Here is a 20,905-nt window from a genome sequence, read left to right as displayed (position 1 = left end):
TGTCCAATCTGACTCAAGTGAGGCTTTATCCTGTTTATCAGGGGATAGACTAGTTCGTTCGGCATATGGTCATCTTGTTGCTGAAATTAAGGTGTTGATGTGTGACATAGAGTTTATTCCCTAGGAGTTGACTAAAGATCATAATAGAGTTGCCGATCGTCTGACAAATTATAGTCGTATCGAGTGTACCACGGCACCGCTATGTATCGAGGACCATCTGGCTTTTGACTGTAACTCTCTTAATTTGGAATAAAACTCCTTTCGCCTTGGAAAAAAAATCACTTTAGACAAAAATTATACGCCTTATCCTATGTACTTCCTTCGTTTCAAATTACTTGTCGCAGGTATTGATGTATCTAGATGTATTTTAGTTCTAGATACATCCATTTCTACGACGAGTAATATAGAACGGAGAGAGTACCTTGGAAGTTAATTTTCCAGTAGCCGAAAAAAGAAGACGATAAATCTTTCCAACCTAACTGGCTAAATCTAACCTAACTCTTTTAGGTAGACCGTCACTTGCAAATCGCACGGACTGTGGGCCGCGTTGTCCATCGCTGGTGGCCCCACATGCAGTGTCTGCGCGACTCGTCATCCGTCGTAAACCGGAGAGGCCCTTTCGCTCTCACACATACCCGCGCTTATTTTCTCTCGGTTACCTAATTTTCGCCCCTCCTCCTCCGATTCGCGTTTGGATCCCAGCGCCAAAGCTTGGCGGATGCTGTAGAAATGGCGGAGGCGCTCGCGTCCGCGGGTGGGCTCGCCATGGCGGCCTCGACCTCCTTCACGCCCGGCCAGGTGAGCCCTAAATCGCCCCTCGATCGGGCGTCAGCGCGGCATTGCTGCTCCGTGCGGATTCCTTGGGTGCTTCCTGGAGCTTGTACGCGATTGACGCGGGGCTGGAGTGGTGGCGGCGGGGATTTTAGGAGGGGGGGGGGGGGGGGGGGGGTGAGCGGGCAAGCTAGTGCAGAACTGCGGGGCGCGCTTTCTGTTTTAGGTGGTTGAAAGGAAACGCTGGAGATGGCATGGTTGTGAAATTTCCTAACGGGATTCAGTGGTGCCTTTTCTTATTTGAGGGATTCCTAGATTGGTCAGTGACATGGTTGCTGGTTCTGTTGCGCTCGCGCTTCGTTGGTTATTGTTGTCAATGTGCAAGTATTGCTTGTTGGTTAGGATTTAGTGCTATTCTGATTGGAGGGGAACCAGTTAACCTCATTCAGGATTGAAAACCATGGCTAGTTTCTTTGTGTGTGTGTGTGTGTGTGGTGGGGGTCTATGCACAGATTACTGGTGGGTGTTTTGGAATGGTAGTATCTAATCTGGGGTGGATTTTTTTAGCTGTTCCAACACATTGGTGAATGAGGGCTGTAGATCTGGAGACACCAGATGTTCCAACACATGAATTTCTCTGTTGTATTATTGGGGAATATATGCTCATACTAGTGATTCAGTGAGTGTGTGCTAACCCACTTTATAGGTTTGGCCATTCAGCCTATTGAATTGAATGTTGATGTGCTTGTTTTACTATACATGATCGATCCTTGAGTTTAGTAACCGGTGTGAGGTTCAGCGGGCCAATTATTTAGTATGCAAAACTGCAGAGTATTGTGGATTGCAATAGTACAAGGGCAGAAGGGCTGAAGTTTAAACAGCGCGTCTAGAAGGCTTTTTGTAACCTCCCCTAACTAAGTATGCATAGTGATGCTATTATCCCCCCATGAAGTTGATTTGTTTATTACAGAGACTATAATTTATTTATTTCTGGGACATTGATCATTGGTACTGACAGAACTTGCTTTGTACTTTTCCCAGCTTTCTGCTTTTCTGGGATTTCTTTGGGTTCTTGCGGCCTGGGTGTATGCTGAGGTTCTCTTTCATAGGAAGAATGCTGCTTCACTTAAAACGTGAGTAAATTCTATTTTGATCATGGGAATGCTGCTAAGTTGTATCTCCCCTTTGAATATTGTCTCTGAACAGAAATCTCTGCCTATGCTGAAAGTACCATAGGTCCATAGCTCAATGTATCTTACTTTTTGGGGTTGATCTATTTTGTTCTTCCATCTTGAAATGAGTATTGTCACCATTACATGTTGTTTAATGAAACAATACTTTCTAGAAGGACTCTTATCCGAAGTAATGCTTCCTTCTCTTTGTCAGTAGACACTCGGACATCAATTTATCAGACATGGATAGTAGCTCAAACAAAGGAGAGGATCAAACAATGTTACTGGAGGAGGGTGGTCCAGTAGCTGGTGCAAAGCCAGTTTATGCTTCTTTCACATCACAGATGCTCAGGTTGCTTGTGAACTATAATTCTCGATGGCATAATAATTAATAAATGATTGTTAAGATATCAAGATTCAAATGCACTAACTTAGTTGGTTCCACAGACTTTTCTGTATGGACGAGACACTTCTTCTGGAGCATCGATTGACACTGAGGGCAACGTAATCTACTTGCATTCTGTATTCGTTGATACTTGTCCAGTTGCATTATTCTGCTGACCGCTTGCCATTGGTCTATCAGATCCGAGCTTGGAGGCCATCTACTTTATTTTTACATATGTGACCGCACAAATATATTCGGAGAGTCTGAAAAGGTACTATTATGCTGATACTTACTTACTTGAAATGTATGCCCGCATTTAAACACCATCTGAATGTATAGTTATATGGCATTATTATCTATTGTAAATAGCTTTCAGATTCTAGGTCTGCTGATGCTTTAGTATGTTGTTTTTCTGTAGAATCTTATGCTAAATTTTGATGTCCCTATGTAACATACTGGTCAAAATCAGATTCTTAGAACATGTCAGCTTTTCTGCCTTATTCAAATTAATGCAAAATACTAGAAGCTGCATAGAAGGTGTGTGCGCAATATGCTATTTTCAATTGGATAACTTTTTTTTGTGTGTATCTACAGAATTACAGCCGAGATCTCTTCCTTTTCCTCTATTTTCTTCTTATCATCGTAGCAGCTGTTACTTCCTTCAAGGTCCACCAAGATAAGTCCACATTCACTGGAAAATCTGTACTATATTTGAATAGGCATCAGACGGAGGAATGGAAGGGTTGGATGCAGGTATTTTCATAGTTCATCTTCCTTATAGCATTTTGTCTGGCTTTTATTCTACTACCCGCCAATCATGCATGAATATTAATGCATTTGGTAGGACTAGGGTTCCTACCAGGCCTTCGGCGTAGGTTATATGGACAAGGAGGAGGGGGACGAGGGCTGGAGCGGGCGCGCCGGCGAGCGGGCGCCGTCGCGGCTAGGGTTGGGTGCGGCGGCGGCTAGGGTTCCGGCTCCTTGGGGAGCCGGGCAACAGAAGATTATGATATCTTTATTGCTTAATCTCAAACGGTGTCTTACAACTAGTATTTATAACTTTATCCTAAGATAACTTGTGGGCCAAGCCCCTAATACTAATGCCCGGTGGGCCTCTTCCTGGTATAGACCAAACCGGTCATAACATCTCTCCCCGCCTGCGCAAACAACTCGTCCTCGAGCTAAAAGTCCGGATAGTGTTGGCGGAATTCCTCACGCTGCTCCCAAGTAGCCTCCTCCTCCGGAAGGCCCGCCCACTGAACGAGGACGAACCACACGCCACGACGGAGCTGTGCCTGCAACACCTTTGCGGGCTCTGGAAGAATGTGACCATCGACGGTTGGAGGAAGCGCCGGAGGAGCCGCCGGTGGCTCGCCATGGAAAGGCTTGAGCAGCCCCACATGGAAGACGTCGTGGATGCGAGCGCGGGCTGGAAGCTGAAGACGATAGGCCACCTTACCAATGCGCTCCAAGATAGGGAAGGGCCCGGCGTAGCGAGGGCCGAGCTTGCGCTTCGCGCGCGGGTCAAGTGACTGCGTAGAGCGGTGGAGAAGACGCAGCCACACCCAGTCACCCACCGCGAACTCCGCTTCGCGATGATGATCGTCGTAGTAGTGCTTGGCCAGCTGTTGGGCCTGAAGGAGACGCTGACGGACCTCAACAAGCATCTCGTCACGGGTGCGGATAAGGTCACCCGCAACCTCCGTCCGAGCCGTCTCCGGGTCCACCGGTAGTATAGGCGGGGGTGGTCGACCATAGACCACCTCAAACGGCGTAGCGCGCAGGGCGGAGTGATAGGAGGTGTTGTAGCAGTACTCCGCCCAAGAGAGCCGGTCCACCCAAGCGCGAGGCCGATCACCTGTCACACAACGCAAATACATGGCAATGACCTTGTTAACCACCTCGGACTGACCGTCCGTCTGAGGATGGAACGCCGTACTCAGGCGGAGCTGGACACCCGCCATCCTGAAGAGGTCGCGCCAGACATGGCCCGTGAACACTGGGTCCCGATCACTGACGATCGAAGCAGGGAACCCGTGTAGGCGGACAATGCCGTCGAAGAAGGCCCGGGCCACGGACGCCGCCGTGTACGGATGGCCGAGCGCGATGAAGTGGGCGTACTTGGAGAAGAGGTCGACCATCGTGAGGATGACCGACTTGCCGCCCACCTTGGGAAGGCCCTCGATGAAGTCCATGGATATATTCGCCCAGACCTGAGACGGCACCTCCAAGGGCTGAAGTAACCCAGCCGGTCTCAGGGTCTCCGTCTTGTTGCGCTGGCATGTCTGACAAGACCAAACCCAGTTGCGGACCAGGGCGCGATCGCCAGGGATGTAGAAGTCGGCGTGAAGACGATGGAGGGTTTTCTGCACACCCTCATGACCCGCCGAGTGGGCGAGCTGTAACACCTGGTGACGGAGATCATCATGCGCCGGAACAAAGATCCGGCGCCCATGGAGAAGCAGTCCGTCAGAGAAGCGCCAAGGCTCCTCCAGGTCGCCGGCCGTGAGCTGCTGCTGAAGAAGGACGGCGTCGTTGGCCGTCGCAGTTGCGCGGCGAATGTCGGCGAAGAGACCGAACGTCGGCCCGGAGCGGATGCACAGGACCGCCCCGGCGGAGGGAGCGAGGTCGGAGTCGCGACGGGACAGCACGTCGGCCACGGTGTTAAGGCGGCCCGGCCGATACTCGACGGAGAAGTCGAAGCCGAAGAGCTTGCTGATCCACTGGTGCTGTGGCACGGTCGACAGCCGTTGGTCCAGCAAGAACTTCAGGCTGTAGTGGTCCGTGCGAATGCGGAAGGACCGTCCCCACAAGTACGGCCGCCAATGACGAACGGCTTGTACAAGGCCAATGAGCTCCCGCTCGTATGCCGCCTGCTTAAGATGGCACGGAGCGAAAGGCCGGCTGAAGAAGGCGAGGGGCCCATCGCCCTGATGAAGCACGACACCGAAACCGGCGCCCGAGGCGTCACAGTCCACCACGAACGGGCGGTCGAAGTCGGGCATCTGGAGGACGGGGCCCGTCGTGAGGGGCCCCTTGAGGGCCTCGAACGCCGTCATCGCCTCGTCGTCCCAGGCGAAAGCGTCGCGGCGAAGCAACCGCGTGGGGGCCGCCGCGATGAGCCCGAACTCCCGGATAAATTTCCGGTAGTAGCCGGCGAGGCCGAGGAACCCACGGAGAGCCCGCAGCGAGTGAGGCGTCGGCCATGCGGAGACGGCCGCCACCTTGTCGGCGTCCATAGCCACCCCGTCGGCCGAGATGACATGGCCGAGGTAGGCGACGGTAGGTGTCACGAACGAGCACTTCGAGCGCTTAAGGTGGAGGTGGTGCGCCCGAAGCTCGTTGAAGACGATGGCGACGTGCTGGAGGTGCTCGACCCAGGTGGCGCTGTAGATAAGAATGTCATCAAAGAAAACAAGCACAAACCGCCGTAAGTAGGGTCGGAGGACGTCGTTCATCAGGGCCTGGAAAGTCGCTGAGGCGTTGGCGAGGCCGAAGGGCATCACCAAGAACTCGAAGTGGCCATGGTGGGTGCGAAACGCTGTCTTGGCGATGTCGTCTGGATGCATACGCACCTGATGATAGCCCGACCGGAGATCGAGCTTGGTGAAGAAGCGCGCCCCATGGAGCTCATCCAAGAGCTCGTCGACCACCGGTATAGGGAACTTGTCCTTGAGCGTGAGCGCGTTCAGGGCGCGGTAGTCGATGCAGAAACGCCACGTGTTGTCCGACTTGCGGACAAGAAGCACCGGTGCGGTGAAGGGTGACGTGGAGATCCGAATGATGCCCGCGGCGAGCATAAGGGCACACTGTCGCTCCAACTCATCCTTTTGCAGCTGAGGGTAGCGGTAGGGCCGAACCGCCATGGGAGTGGTGCCCGGCATGAGGTGAATATGATGGTCGTACACCCGGGCGGGCGGAAGACCCCGTGGCTCGTCGAAGAGGTCGCCGTGCTGCTGCAGAAGGGAATCCAGCAGGGGTTGCTCGGCCTCCGAGGACGCGGTGACCAGCTGGAGGTGTGGCACGGCCGGCGCAGCGCCTCCAAGGCCGTCCCACCGGATGCGGCGGCCCAGCCGCCAGAACGTCATCGTGAGCGCGTCGAAGTCCCACAGGATGGGACCGAGGGTTCGGAGAAAATCCACCCTGAGGATGAAGTCAAAGCAGCCGAGGTCGATCCCTGCACAGGTAATGGTGAAGTGTTCGCCACCGATGGAGATGGGAACGTCGCGGGCGAGCCCATGACACCGGAGGCGATCGCCGTTCGCCACCGTGATCCGCAGGCGAGCCCATGACACCGGAGGCGATCGCCGTTCGCCACTGTGATCCGCAGGCGCTCCCCGCCCGTCGTCGGAAGGGCTAGCCGACGCATGGTCGCCTCGGGCAGGAAGTTATGGGTGGAGCCAGTATCCAGCAGGGCCACCAGCCGCTCGCCATGGATCGTCACCGGCAGCAGCATGGTCCGCTCGCCACGGATGCCGGCGAGGGCGTGGAGGGAGACGACGCACGCCGTCGCCGTGGAATCCGCGGGTGTGTCCGCGGCCGCCTCGGGTGGTGGTGGTGCGTCGGTCGAGTCGTCCGCCTCGGTGTAGTCGACCGTCTCCAAGTAAAATAGGCGGGGGCAGACATGGGTCGGCGTGTAGGGCTCATCGCAGTTGAAGCAGAGGCCCTGACGGCGACGCTCCTGCTGCTCGGCCGGTGACAACCGACGGAAGGTCCGTGTGGTGGCCGGGGGTGCGGCCGTCGCGGCTGGAGGAGGCCGGCCCGGTGCTGGAGGAGTCGGCGCTGGTCAACCGGGCTGGCGGCCGCCCCGTCCGGACGGTTGCTGCAGTGCCTGGGCCCGCTGCTCGAAAGCCCGGGCGTAGTACATGGCCGTCTGGAGGTCGGGGGGATCCCGGAGCTCGACGTCCACGCGAATATGGTCCGGCAGACCGCCCACAAGTAACTCGGCCCGCTGAATCCCGGAGTCGTTCGGCGCGTGGCACGCCAGGGCCTGGAAGCGGTCGGCGTAGTCCTGCACCGTGGATGTGAAAGGTAAGCGGCCGAGGGCCGCCAGTCGGCTCCCGCGGATAGGAGGCCCGAACCGGAGGAGACAGAGCTCCCGGAAGCGTTCCCATGGTGGCATGCTGCCCTCGTCCTGCTCGAGGGCGTAGTACCAGGTCTGCGCCACGCCTCGGAGATGATAGGACGCGAGCCAAGTATGGTCCGAAGCGAGCGTCCGCTGCTCGCACTGATTGAGCCAGTTGAGAGGGTCCTCCGTGCCCTCGTAAGTGGCGAAGTCCAGTTTGGCGAATCGAGGGGGTGTCGGACTGCCGTGCCCGGGGGCTGCTGCAGTTGGCGGCAACGCGTGTGACGGGTCGGGGATCTCCGGGCCGTAGTTCGCCGAGCCGGAGGGACGGTCAAACCGAAGGGAGGGCGTCGGGTGTTCCGGCGCCGTGGTATACACCGGGCCCGGCGACGAGCCGGCCACCCACGCGGGAATTGGCGATGGCGATGGCGGAAACTGCACCTAGTGCAGCGGCTGACCAGTGGGCCTGGGCGCGGGTGGTGGTGCTGTCGACGGTGGCGGCGCCTGGTGGTGCTGCGGCGCCGCAGCCAGCGTCGAGGTGGCCGGCGGGGGCGCCTGTAGAAACTGCTGGGAAGGGCCCCCCAGCGGTGCGGTGGTGGCCGGCCACGCTGGCCAAGGGGTCCCCGTGGACGGGTAGTGCTGCAGCAGCAGCGGCGGCGGGGGCGCCCCTCCGTAGGGCGACTGGAAGGCCGGGGCGGGCCACTGGAGCAGCGGCGGCCCGTAGGCGGCGGGGGCTGGTTCCCGGCGAGATAGAGGCTGATGCCCTGGACCGCCTGGACGAGCTCCCGAAGGGTTCCCGACACCTCCTCGGGCGAGAGGATGGGGGGCGGCTCCGCCGCGGTGGTGGTCGGCGCTGGCGGGGTGGCGGTCCCGGACGTGATCGCCGGCATCGGCGCGGACGGGGCTGGCGGCAGCGTAGGTGGGGCGGTGGTGTTTGGCAGCGGCGGCGGTGATGGAGGAAGCGACATGATCGGTCTGGTGTCTCTGGATACCAAATTGGTAGGACTAGGGTTCCTACCAGGCCGAACAAGGAGGAGGGGGACGAGGGCTGGAGTGGGCGCCGTCGCGGCTAGGGTTGGGTGCGGCGGCGGCTAGGGTTCCGGCTCCTTGGGGAGCCGGGCAACAGAAGATTATGATATCTTTATTGCTTAATCTCAAACGGTGTCTTACAACTAGTATTTATAACTTTAGCCTAAGATAACTTGCCTAAGATAACTTGTGGGCCAAGCCCCTAATACTAATGCCCGGTGGGCCTCTTCCTGGTATAGACCAAACCGGTCATAACAAGAATGAAACTGTCATCCTGCAGTGCTTACTTGCTTACCTCCTTCACCTTCATTTGTAACATGTTAGTTGTAAATAAGCTGATTTACCAAGGGCATCCATTTGCAACCTCAAAGGTTTTGATCTCTCTGCCAGCAGAGCACCACTTCTCAGCATTGCTTTGTTTGTTTCCAGGTGCTATTCTTGATGTACCACTACTTCAATGCTAAAGAGATCTACAATGCAATTCGTGTGTTCATTGCTGCATATGTCTGGATGACTGGATTTGGTAACTTCTCCTATTATTATGTGCGGAAGGATTTCAGTCTGGGACGATTTGCTCAGGTCCATTCTTAATTAGTCCAATTGTTCTTTCTTTTCATCCGCAGAAATTTACTAACATGGCTGCACCTTCAACAGATGATGTGGCGCCTCAATTTCTTTGTGGCATTCTGTTGCATTGTCCTAAATAATGATTACACACTATATTATATTTGCCCTATGCACACTCTTTTCACCCTCATGGTGTATGGTGCTCTTGGAATTCTAAACAAGTATAATGAGATTACATCAGTGATTGCTATAAAATTTGTTGGGTGCTTCTTGGTAGTTATCTTGGTATGGGAAATCCCAGGCGTCTTTGAGATAGTCTGGAGCCCATTCACTTTTCTTCTAGGTCAGTTTTCCTTCAGTAACAGTTAGTGAGTTTGCTAGTCTGCATTTTTTTTCTTCAATGAAACTTAGCAATGTTATTCGTCTTGTGTGCAGGTTATGATGATCCTTCTAAACCAGATCTCCCCAGGTTGCATGAGTGGCACTTCCGATCTGGACTGGATCGCTACATATGGATTGTGGGGATGATATATGCCTATTACCATCCAACGGTATGTTCCGTACAACTTGTTTTATGCAGTATGCTGGCATAACTGATATGTTTTTTTAAATCCAAAGATAGTTTCAATTTCATCAAAATTATCAAAAGAGCGGGTGAAATGTGTTTGACATCTCCATGTCATAGGTTGAGAAGTGGATGGAAAAGCTTGAAGAAGCTGAAACAAGAACGAAACTCTATATTAAGGCCTCTACAGTTACAGTTTCTTTAACGGTAATTATCAAACATCTACAGCAAATTGTCTGTCATAGATATATTTTGATACGATCTGCTGGCTTTCTGGTGAACACAGGCTGGGTATTTGTGGTATGAGTACATCTATAAGCTGGACAAGATTACCTACAATAAATACCATCCCTACACATCCTGGATTCCCATAACGTATGTATCTTTCCTGTTTGTGTCGAGTATAAATCCATCTGTATACTGTTAAATCTGATTGATCCATGTGTGTTGCATTCAAAAGTGTTTACATCTGCCTGCGCAACTTCACTCAAGAATTCCGGGCATGCTCTCTAACGCTATTTGCGTAAGTTTTGTGTTAACAGAGCAAGTTATATCGTTATGACTAAATGTAATGCTAATGATCTATGAATATGCGACTAACACATGCTTGTTGATTTGTTTGTTCTAGCTGGCTTGGAAAGATTACACTAGAAACATATATATCTCAGTTCCATATCTGGCTCAGGTACCATATGCAGTTTCGGTACTTTATAGGTTCTGCCATTTGTGCCACTGGATAATTGCCTTCAGATTTTAAATGAATGAAACTTATTTTGTTTGCTTTGATGACTCTTGAAGATCAAAGGTGCCCAATGGGCAACCCAAGTGGCTATTGACAATAATCCCAGATTACCCACTACTTAACTTCATGCTCACTACTGCGCTATATGTTGCGGTATGTGCACTTTCCCCATGTATGACATTGAAGAATTTAGTCCGTAAAGCGACTTGCTTATGCCAGCATGTGTTTCTGCAGGTTTCCCATAGGCTCTTCGAACTGACTAATGCTTTGAAGATAGCATTTGTACCTCGTGATAACAAGCGCCTCTCATACAATTTTGTCACAGGGATTGCCATTTCAGTTGCACTCTACTCTGTATCATTTGCCTTAGTTGGCATAGCAGGATACTAGCAAATCTAGCCATTAGTTTGTTAGTTCTAGTTATAGTCTACGGTGTCAACAAAGCTAGTTTGATTGTCGGTGAGATAAATGTCAACAGGCGAAGCATGATGCACATCGCATAAACTGCCTCTCTTTCACCTTGGACTTGAGTCGGCGTGCAAAAGTTTAGTCTTGAAGAGTGTAAAATGTACAATGTGCCCCAAGTGGGAATATGATAAGGGTACACATACGTACACATATGTACACACACGTCCTTGACATTGTCGGTCGTGATTGTAATTCTTGTGGTTGAGTAATACAAGAATTTATCACCAAAAAAAAGTACTAGTATAGCTGTTGAAATGCATACCAGAGCGAGCACTTGGGCAACTCCAACGTGGATCATCAAATTGCTTGAAAATGTCTGGATTGGACGGTCCTGACACTTTTAGCCATCCAACATAGCTTACCAATTCCGTCCACCAGACGTTTAAAATCCTACAAACTGACAACAAATCAGGGGAGGCCTATGGGAGTTCGGGCTTGACACCCTGGCCCACCCAAAACCATGGCGGAGTGTGCACATTTGGATACTCTGCTCCAGTATTCCTGTGTTAACTGAAACCCTAGCCTACCCAAAACCATGGCGGAGTGCGCAAATTTGGACATTCTGCTCCACTATTCCTGTGTGAAAGCCTGCCCTCTCTGTCCCGATAGCAGGCGCCCCACCCGGTCTTTCATTGCTTGTTTTGTCGCCGACGTGATGGATCGACGGGATTCGTTCGGGGGGTTCATGGTTCCTTCAAGCCGGAGATGGTCATGTGCGTGGCCGTGTCCGCGGAGTGGCAAGGCCAGACCGTGAAGGCGAGGGAGATGAAGGCACTGGCAGTCGAAGCTTGTCCTACAAAGAAGGTGTCGGTGCCGCCCGAACAATCACAAATTCACAAAGCCCCCTCCCAATACAAGCCGCCCTACTATCACGTCGACCATCTACACAGTCAGCCTGACACACAACAGTCATGTAGCACTCAGTCACCTCCTCCAGCTATCCTCGACCGTCTGCTCGTGGTTTCCATCCACGAGCCCTCATCTGTAGGTGGGACGCGGATCCTCTGCCATGCGGCAGGGTGCCGTTCGGCGATTGACAGGTGGGCTCGCTGTGAATCAGCCCCACATACTAGTGTCCCCAACGGCATGTAACGTACGTCAGGGGAGCTGCTTCCCTGTAGGTGCGCAGTCACTGTTCGGTGGAATGCCTCCCATGTTCGATGGCACCACACACGAGGCTATGATGAATGTGGAGCAAACGGACATAGAAATGGACATAACCGTACAAAGAAAGCCACATAATCCAAACATAGATCAAAAGAGCATCACAATTCAACTGACAGACATAGTTCTAAACTAAAATTATTAAAAACAGAAATAAAGACGAAGAGAGTCGAGCTTCTCCGGTCACCAGCGCAACTGTAGCCCTCCGTGTATGAAGTCAGCCTGGTGTGGCCCTGGGCCACTTGGCCAAGTACCAACGGCAGCTATGTCGATTCTTTGCGCGACTTGCTTAAGCTGACGATGGCGTTGATGTCTCCATGTCGCCGTGGAGCACGTCGCCTTGACGGCGGAGCTGAGCCGCCAAGGTGCTCAAATTGATTAAGAACTTTGCCAACGCCACACACGCGTTGTACACGCAGCAGGGCAATGAACCAATTTTTTTTTTGTTGTTGTAGCTACCCATTCGATATAGAAGAATTTAAATTTGAGAACCAAAGGTTCACAAAAATAGAACTTCTCGACTTTTACACACTTCTATTTTCTTTGTGGAATGAACACATCATTCAGTTTGGCATACGAAGTACTAAAAATTTCATCAAAAACTTATAACAACTTGTCAAACAAAGGCCAATAGAAAAAAGAATAGAGGTATAACAAGCATAATATCCATGATTGGATTGAAAATAGCATAAAATTTTCAGGCAATTTGGCAAAGGAAAAATTCATATGTATGAAATACGTATGTGGAATTCGCTAGAATTTCATGTGATTCAGTAAACAGAATGGAATGTTTCTTTGATAATGGAGAGTGAGCTGATAATGGAATTTTTCTTTGATAAGAAGGAAAGTTAAGATAGGTATTGATGAAGAGTGAGCTGGTGGTGGAATTTTTCTTTGATAAGTAGGAAACTTAAGATTAAATGCTTCAGAATGTGAGCGAAAAAAATGTTTACAATGCCTAGATTTAGTCAGATCCAACTCAAGGGATTTTATAGGTTTATTAATCAAGCCTTGGCAGAAGAACTCGACAAGTCTTCAACAATTAAAAATCCAGATAACGAAATTCAATTATACTCTCTCTGTATCGAAATACATGTCGCTGGAGTAGCTGAAGTTCAGACCACCGGACACCTGCCAGGCATGGGCCGCCTCACCACTGCCATCCACAACGGGCACAACCACCGGCGAGGCACCTCCCGTGGGAGTGCACCGAGCCCCCACCATCGGAGGGGAGATCCGACCATCGGTGGGAGCACCAGGGGAGAAGGGGAGGAGAGAAAGGTGGCCGGCGGCTCCAGAATGGCCGAGGCCGACGGGAATTTTTTTTCTCACCTTTTCATTTTGCAAAAGCACTTCGCAGTTTGACCGGTCAATTAATTCCACTCAGGCCGAATACGCATAGCACAGTAAACAGTGGCCGTATCCTGAGAGCATGTAGTGACATTTCCTGTATCCGTATCTAACAAATCTAAGACGTGACCCTAAGTCATATTTTCTGTATTCAAACCTAAAACAAATCTAAGACAAATAATTCAGGACGGGGGGAGTAATTTCCTGACTAGTTACACAAGTTGTCTCAAAAGGAAGTAAACACAGTACGATGTCAGCAATTCCATGAAAACTAGCCAAAAGGATGCTGAAGTACAAAGTAAACAACAGCGTTTGATACACCAAAAATATGGAGACCGACACATAATTAATGTATGATAACCTACACCTTCTAAAACAGAGGGAAAACAAGCATCTACTCCATAATTCGGAATGCAGTAGCAGAGGGACATTTGACATATGTCGCATATAGTGATTTCACCATCCACAATACTGGAAAACTACTACATGGAAGATATCATGACAATGGTGGAGGCCAACAGTGATGTCCAAAGCCTTTGGCGGCGCTGCCCACATTCCAAGGGACCAGAAGAATGACATCAATTCAGTTCCTACTAGCAGCTCTTTCCCTCTCCCTCTTATTGTGTAGCCTCTCAAGAACACGCTTGGCCTCACATGATGGGAAATTGGTCAGATCATAGTACTGTGGAGCTATATCGATCAGCCTGGGAACAGAACACAGAGAAAGGTCAACATTGTCAATCAAATACCCAATTGGACAAGTTTCATTTCAGACTTTAGACGAGGACTTACCACTCTCCACGGATATCGGTGACTGTGCGGATGAAATTCCTGGTGGTCAAAACATATTCATTGTAGATGACCCATTCCGGCTTATGGTCCATGCAATTCGAGGGATGAAGATGGACAACCTGGCAAGGAAAGAAGGGTGAAAAGCTGCAATACAATACTCCATAATAATAAAGGAAATAAAAGAGACAAAAATCAGAATACCAACCTGATTATCCTTAACGGTCAAGTAATGCCCAGTTCGCTCCAGATGAGCAACCTGCATAAAGTACCCTGAAAGCATTGCTTTCCTGATGTTGACATAGTACTCACGACTGTTGAAGTCTGTACTGCACATCTTGAGGTTGAATCTGGTCATGATGCGCACAAGTTGTTGTCTAACATTATCAGCAGACTTCATCGCCCGGGCATTGACAAAATTCTCATAACACCATGTAGGATCCTCATCTGCATAGTGAAGGAAGAGTCTGTTAGCCCCCAAAAAATTGCAGTCTGACCGGGTGCAGATCGAATGAGAATGGTTATAGGCTTACTGTTTTGCTTGTATGCATGGTACACGTTCAAAAGTGTCAGATGATCCCCATCGATGTGCCCAAATCGAGCCTTCGCCTCATCAGCAGCCTTTTGTGCCTCCCTAGGCCGGAGAAAGCAATTGGGTACTAGACAAAGGATATGGTAATAACAGACGAAGCCCACGGTTGGTCAGCAGATGCAAAGAGGCGAGACGATACCATTTGCTTTGTCAGAATAACTCAACATACAGCAACTATCTGCATCAGCCTAAACTGTATGATCATTTTGATCAATAGCTAGAAGCCAGGTGCATGACAGTTGCTGATGACAATACACAATATATACAAACAAGAGAAAATAGAAAACATGCACTAGTCTGCATGCTAGAACCATGGCAACTTGCTTGCACATACTGGTGCAAGCAAAACAGTGCACGTGCATAACAACATGATAATGTAGTTGCAGAAATGCAATTTGGAGAGAGGAATTGTTAGTTCGACATACCTGATAGCATGGCAGATATTGAGAGGATCTCATTTGAACAGTTGTACCTTGGACTGATGACAAGCATCTTTGACATCTGTGGGTCTAAGGGGAACTCACTCATCATTTCACCTAAAGATGTTAAGTTGCCTTCATCGTCGAGTGCCCCCAAGTAGTTCAGAACTTCCAAGGCCCTCATTAGAGTTTCGGGTGCAGGAGGATCCATGAAGTCAAAATGCACCAAATCATCAATTCCAAGCTTCTTCAGAGTAAGAACTGTATTCGCCAGGTTTGACCGAAGAATTTCTGGGTAGGTCTGAGGCTGTAAATCACCATTAAAACTCTTCTCTGTGTACAACCTGAAGCACTTCCCAGGCTGTGTTCTTCCAGCACGACCAGCTCTCTGATGCGCACTTGCCTTGGAAATTGGAGACACCAAAAGGGATTCCACCCTTATCCTTGGATTGTAAACCTTCTGTTTGGAAAACCCTGGATCTATAACATACACTATACCATCGATGGTTAGGGATGTCTCAGCAATGTTTGTGGACACAACAATTTTCCTTCCAGCAGGACCTCCCTCTTTCAATGGAGGTGGAGCAGGGTCAAAAATCTTCTGCTGCATTGCAGGGGGGAGAGTAGAGTACAATGGCACGACTTTAACTGGGCCAACCTGATCACCCATGTTATTAACTTCCTTGTTTATTTTCCGACACGCATCCTCAATCTCCTCTTCTCCAGTAAGGAATACAAGGATATCACCAGCAGGTTCACACATATGTATCTGCACAACTGTCCTGATAGCAGCTTCTAGATAGTCCCTTTCTGGTTCCTGTGTATAGAAGATCTCAACAGGATGAAGTCTACCAGGAACCTTCATCAATGGTGCACCACTGAAATAACCCTGAAACTTCTCTGCCTCAAGAGTAGCACTCATAACAACAAGCTTCAAGTCAGGCCTGTTCTTTAGAACTTCCTTCAGAAGCCCAAACAGAACATCCGTTGCCAACGTGCGCTCATGAGCCTCGTCAAGAACAATCACCTTGTACCTCTCTAAAAGTGGGTCTGCCATTGCTTCTCTCAGAAGCATACCATCTGTCAAATATCTGATAGGAAGCAATAGTGTTCAACACAACATGATTAGATCAGAATACCTAAAAAAACAAAAGAAACATACACTTCATATCAATCAGCCAAAAGGGTGGTGCAACTGATACTGTTCTTCCACGAAATACAAGAACCAACAATCTTACTTGAGAACAGTTTTGTGACTGCTGCAATCTTCAAATCGGATACTGTAACCAACTTCCTCCCCGATTGTGACATCCATCTCCTCCGCGACACGCCGAGAGACCGACATTGCAGCAACCCTCCGCGGCTGGGTGCAGGCAACCATAGAGCGGTTGCTCAGACCTTCAGCCTCGAGCACAAATTGGGGGATCTGTTCCACACAGAACAATCAATCATCGGAACAAACCAATCAATAAGGACAGACACCTCACAAGCATTAACCTAACAAATTCACCACAGCACCAGGCATCTAGCCTCTAGAACACCTCCTAACTTCTCAATCCGAAAATTGAGGGCACAAACCAGTAACCTAAGCAACACATACATGGAGACGTATCGGATATAGGTGCAGATATAGTACCTGAGTGGTCTTGCCACTTCCGGTTTCTCCGACAAGGATGAGGGTCTGGTTGTCGCGGAGGACGCGGAGGAACTCGTCCTTCTGCTGCCAGACGGGGAGCGTGCGGCGCTTCTCGAGGATCTCTAGGTACCGCGCCGAGTAGGGCCGGCCGTTCCACCGGTTGATGGACGGATTGGCCGCGGCGGCGGCACCATTGATGCCGGCGCGGCCGAGCTTAGCGGATACGGAGGTCTCGTCAACCACGTCGAAGAGGCTCACCTTGCGCTTCCGCTCCGTCCCCATGGCGGCGGCGAGAGAGGTCGCTGGTGCGCGGAGGAGGAATAGGCGGGAGAGAGGCGAAACCCTAGCTCCCGTTTCTGGAAGAATCGCCGGATTTATATTTGTGAATTGCGCGACTATTAGGTCGGCGTGAGGCTGCGAGATGGGACTCCGCTCGCGTGGTAGCGGGTTTCCGTGGTTTTCGTTTACCAGCCTGGAAGGCGCCCTATGTGACCCTGCACTTGCAGCCCCTATCGCGTTCGGTTTTCGTGAACGTGTAAAACTTGGTCTCAGGCTCGATTACGTTTTGTTTTTTGCGCATGTTTTTTTTTCCTTTTCTGCGAATGAGGCTCGATTACGTTGTGCCAGAGCCACTCACTCAAGCTCGGTCCACGGCTCGATTACCGTGTTTTTTTATCAGTAACTTTATTCCTCAAATGATAGACATATCGCTTACAATATTTGGAAGAATAAAGTCAGGTGAAAAAGAGTCCCAAAACTCTGAAGTTCTAGTGCTAAAGCAGTGTTTTGCCAAACAATCTGCAGCTAGATTGGCTTCCCTACAGCATCGAACAAAAAAAATAGAAGAAAACTCCATAGCCAATATTGTAGCTTCAGTTATAATTGCAGCATCACTTCCCATATACACATCAGGGTCAGAAACAGCCTCAAGAGCATTCATGCTATTTCATTCAATTGCAATTTGGTGCATCCTATATTAGCAGCCAGAATCAACCCATAACGGATTGCATTTGTTTCCGCAGAATCAGCCGAGAGGACATGAGGCAGAACCCAGGTTGCAGCAACAATGAACTTACCTTGATCATCTCTCGCCACGGCACCACAGGCCCCAGCCAGTGTATCAGCATGGAATGACGCGTCCACGTTGATTTTCACAAAGCCCGAATCAAGTTTCCTCCATATCTGGTCCATCTTTCGGGTTGGCTGGTTTGGTGAATTTACATGAACAAAGTTTGTAGCCGGTACCCTAATCAACAAAGCCGTTCTGTCAGGGTTTTGAATGATTTCCCCTTTTGCCGCTTAAAAGAACTGGTGATAAAAATCTCACGTCAGATTTTTGCACTTTACGAACGACTGAGGCACAAATCTTGAAGCAAGGGAGGTCAAACATGCCAAAGCAAGAATTTGTTAGACAAAAAAAAATCCAACGTCCCGAACACTCTCCTTTTCCCCACTGCATGTCTCTTATACAATTCTCTCGCATCGTGTCACCTACTCCCTAACCACAACGCCAACTTCATTGCATCTCCCCTCCCCCCGCCGCAGGGTATGAAGGAAGAGTGACTGGCGCTGGGCGGCTAGCCAGGCGTAATAGCGGCGGCACCGCCCTTTTTGGGTCTACCCACGTGCGGGGCGGAGCGCCCTTCTTTCGTTTTTCTCTTTTGTTGTTTTTCTTTTTGGCTTCTTTAAATCAAATTTTGGATTTCCAAAATATGTTCACGATTTTGAAAAAATGGTCATAAATTTTAAACAAATCCTAAACTTTAAGAAATGTTCATGCATTTCAAAAAATGTTCACAAATTTGGAAAAAATTACAAATTCGGGAAAATGTTCACAAATTTAGAAACAAGTCTTCATGACTTTCATGAAATGTTTGCCGATTCAAAAAATAGTTGTGAATTATGACAATGAACATTTATTGTATTTGATGAAGAAATTTTGAATTAGATGAACTTTGAGAATTTGGTGAACAAATATTTAATTGGATGAACATTTTCTGAATTCAATGAACATATATTGAAATTAATCAACATTCTAGAAAAAAAACATGAAGACATTTTTGAATTGTGATGAGCATTTTTTTAATTTGATGGACACACAATTTTCACAATTTTTAAAAAAATATTCTATAATTTTAAAAACTACTCCCTCCGTTCTAAATATAAGTATTTTTAAAAATTCCAATAAATGACTACATACGAAGCAAAATGAGTGAATCTACACTCTAAAATATGTCTACATACATCCATATATTGTAGTCCATTTGAAATGTCTAAAAAGACTTATATTTAGGAACGGAGGGAGTATCTGTTAAATGGAAAATAGAGGGAATAGGAAAATTAGAAACAAACATGGAAATTAAAAATAAAAGATAAAAATGGTCCAAAACCGGAAGCGGAAGAGGGATCCTGCGCTGGGCCTGCTCAATTCACTGTTGCTCGTCATACCGCCGTGCCTGGCCGAAGTGGCGATGTCCAGAAGCCCGGCCCACCGAATACCAGTATGTGTGTGTTTTTTTAGACACGAATACCAGTAGTAGTATGTGTGAAGCGGGCCCCGATGCTCCTGCGCATCACACGGTCGCCCTCCAGCCGGCCCACCACCATGTGACCCCCTCGTGTGCTAAGTCTAGAGAAGATTTTCTAAAAAATTAAGTCTAGAGACTAGATAGAGGCTAGAATTTTTTCTTTAAAAAAAAAGAAGGAAAAAAAGATAGAGACTAGAAGTACGAACAAGAGACACGCTACGCACGAGACGGGTAAGTAGCCGTAACACGTTACACTTCCACACTAGACGGCTCCACCCCATCAACCAAAACAACCTCGAGCCAGCAACGCCCACGTCCACGGAGACCGGCACCGGCCGACGCCGACGCAGCGCTCGCCGAGTTGTCGCCATGGCGGGAAGGCTGGTCTCCATGCTCCGGTGGCCGCTAGATCTCGGGGTCCTGCCTAGCCAGCTGGCCGCCCTGCTGCCGTCGCCGCCGTCGCCGACGTCATACGCGTCCCTCCAGTGGGACTGGCGGCCGGAGCAGCTCGGCGCGGCCATTCGGCGGTGGCCCGAGCTCGTGGCGGACGTGCCCCTCGTCGTGGACGCCGTGCTCTGGGGCGTCGTTACCGCCGTCGAGTCCGTCGCGCTCATCTCCATGATGTGCTGCTTCTTCCTCTTCTGCGGCTGCACGCTATGAGGGTCATACTCATACCGACGGAGGAAGGATGCAGCTAGTTAAGCTAGTGTACTAGCTATACTATGTACGGTTAGCCTTTCGATTTCTTTGTCGCCATGCTGTGTTCATCATACGTTTGATTCTGCCAAGACATAAGACATTGGCATGGCAATGCTTGCTTTAGTACTAATTTGGTAAAAACTCATATCTTTATCTTGGAGAAAAATAATAATCTGGTAGTACCTAGGAAGCGTGAATGGAATTGTGATGTTTTGCGATTGGGTTTTCTTGTCGGCGCTGCACGACGACGATCGATGAGGTAGAATAGGACGGATTTGGGTGACAGGCGCTCTGGGGATCTGTCGGCGAGTGCGTGCGCGGGTGGTGGGAACGGGGGTGACATCGATTGTGGAAAATATCTCTGTTTCTCATCATCCCGGTCAAGCAATTGCTGTATATAAAAATGGACCATTTCCATTATGTTTTTCTAGAATGGATCTTGTTCCATGTGGAGCTGGAGTATTTGTATATTTGTGTTGTTCCTAATTGGCAGGCGGTTGTGGAGTTGCCGTACAGTCGTACAAGTCTCGTTTGTAAGGTTAGAGCAACTCTAGCGGAATCGTTGTAGGGCTCCAATGGTCCGCGTCGTCCGCTTGGGCGACTCGGGCAGCGTCCAGATCCGATAATCTCGACAGCCTCGATCCACGCACCCTCCCCTCGCCGTCGCCGGCCAGGACCGCCGGGCTTGTCCACGTGACCAACGGCGGCGGCGGGGCTCCCTCCCTGTTGCTGATCAGGTGTGTGTGGTGTTGTGATGGCAACGGCTTGCGGGAATGGATGTGGTTGAAGCAGCGGCGCGGCAGCCTCCGAGCACCGAGAGCACGACTCCCCCTCTTCTGATTGCGTCAGTATCGCCATGTTGCGGCCGCATCAAGCGAAGGAGGGAAAGGACCAACATCTGCCATGACCCTACGTGGTGAGCCTGTTCAAGATCTCACGTGGTGAGCTGTGAGCCTGCTCAAGC

The 20,905-nt window shown here is 49.9% G+C and overlaps 3 protein-coding genes across 7 annotated transcripts; 2 read left to right on the top strand and 1 right to left on the bottom strand.

Moving 5' to 3' along the window:
• Nucleotides 1-547: 547 nt before the first annotated feature.
• On the top strand, nucleotides 548-10,956 carry LOC123085692 (protein REDUCED WALL ACETYLATION 4). Of its 2 annotated transcripts, none has more exons than XM_044507377.1 (15): nucleotides 548-798; nucleotides 1,813-1,904; nucleotides 2,161-2,295; nucleotides 2,391-2,447; nucleotides 2,527-2,599; nucleotides 2,923-3,081; nucleotides 8,852-9,001; nucleotides 9,077-9,332; nucleotides 9,425-9,540; nucleotides 9,675-9,761; nucleotides 9,841-9,929; nucleotides 10,015-10,077; nucleotides 10,183-10,239; nucleotides 10,353-10,449; nucleotides 10,531-10,956. In XM_044507377.1, exons 1-15 carry the CDS (start codon nucleotides 730-732, stop codon nucleotides 10,684-10,686), a joined length of 1,656 nt encoding a protein of 551 aa, XP_044363312.1. In that variant the 5' UTR covers nucleotides 548-729; the 3' UTR covers nucleotides 10,687-10,956. The 2 variants fall into 2 exon arrangements, with proteins under 2 accessions (XP_044363312.1, XP_044363311.1); XM_044507376.1 differs by having other exon boundaries at nucleotides 2,158-2,295.
• A 2,575-nt stretch (nucleotides 10,957-13,531) lies between these two features.
• On the bottom strand, nucleotides 13,532-17,133 carry LOC123085691 (probable pre-mRNA-splicing factor ATP-dependent RNA helicase DEAH3). Of its 4 annotated transcripts, XM_044507375.1 has the most exons (8): nucleotides 16,715-17,118; nucleotides 16,317-16,504; nucleotides 15,085-16,169; nucleotides 14,601-14,726; nucleotides 14,276-14,514; nucleotides 14,071-14,189; nucleotides 13,933-13,982; nucleotides 13,735-13,823 (listed from the first exon to the last, which is right to left on the bottom strand). In XM_044507375.1, the coding sequence occupies exons 1-8, from the start codon at nucleotides 16,994-16,996 to the stop codon at nucleotides 13,735-13,737; spliced, it is 2,178 nt and encodes a 725-aa protein (XP_044363310.1). In that variant the 5' UTR covers nucleotides 16,997-17,118. The 4 variants fall into 4 exon arrangements, with proteins under 4 accessions (XP_044363307.1, XP_044363308.1, XP_044363310.1 ...); XM_044507372.1 differs by having other exon boundaries at nucleotides 13,532-13,982; nucleotides 16,715-17,115; XM_044507373.1 differs by lacking the exon at nucleotides 16,715-17,118 and having other exon boundaries at nucleotides 13,532-13,982; nucleotides 15,085-16,217.
• A 2,350-nt stretch (nucleotides 17,134-19,483) lies between these two features.
• On the top strand, nucleotides 19,484-20,086 carry LOC123085690 (uncharacterized). Its single transcript, XM_044507370.1, has one exon. It carries the CDS (start codon nucleotides 19,612-19,614, stop codon nucleotides 19,900-19,902), a length of 291 nt encoding a protein of 96 aa, XP_044363305.1. The 5' UTR covers nucleotides 19,484-19,611; the 3' UTR covers nucleotides 19,903-20,086.
• The last annotated feature ends 819 nt before the right edge of the window (nucleotides 20,087-20,905 follow it).

Source organism: Triticum aestivum, chromosome 4A, assembly GCF_018294505.1.
Source record: "Triticum aestivum cultivar Chinese Spring chromosome 4A, IWGSC CS RefSeq v2.1, whole genome shotgun sequence".
Lineage (NCBI taxonomy): Eukaryota > Viridiplantae > Streptophyta > Magnoliopsida > Poales > Poaceae > Triticum > Triticum aestivum.
Note: the sequence above shows the minus strand (reverse complement) of the source record. Positions and strands in the feature narration are given on the sequence as shown.

Bases quoted from the DNA above. Each gene is read 5' to 3' on its own strand.
- LOC123085691 (XM_044507375.1), bottom strand. From the start codon at position 16,996: ATGGGGACGGAGCGGAAGCGCAAGGTGAGCCTCTTCGACGTGGTTGAC. The intron at 14,727-15,084 runs GTATGTCGAACT...TCCTTTGTCTAG, and splicing joins AATATCTGCCATGCTATCAG to TACCCAATTGCTTTCTCCGG. The intron at 14,190-14,275 runs GTTGGTATTCTG...TTTCCTTGCCAG, and splicing joins TGACCGTTAAGGATAATCAG to GTTGTCCATCTTCATCCCTC.
- LOC123085690 (XM_044507370.1), top strand. From the start codon at position 19,612: ATGGCGGGAAGGCTGGTCTCCATGCTCCGGTGGCCGCTAGATCTCGGG.
- LOC123085692 (XM_044507376.1), top strand. From the start codon at position 730: ATGGCGGAGGCGCTCGCGTCCGCGGGTGGGCTCGCCATGGCGGCCTCG. The intron at 1,905-2,157 runs GTGAGTAAATTC...TCTCTTTGTCAG, and splicing joins AATGCTGCTTCACTTAAAAC to TAGACACTCGGACATCAATT. The intron at 9,541-9,674 runs GTATGTTCCGTA...TCCATGTCATAG, and splicing joins ATGCCTATTACCATCCAACG to GTTGAGAAGTGGATGGAAAA.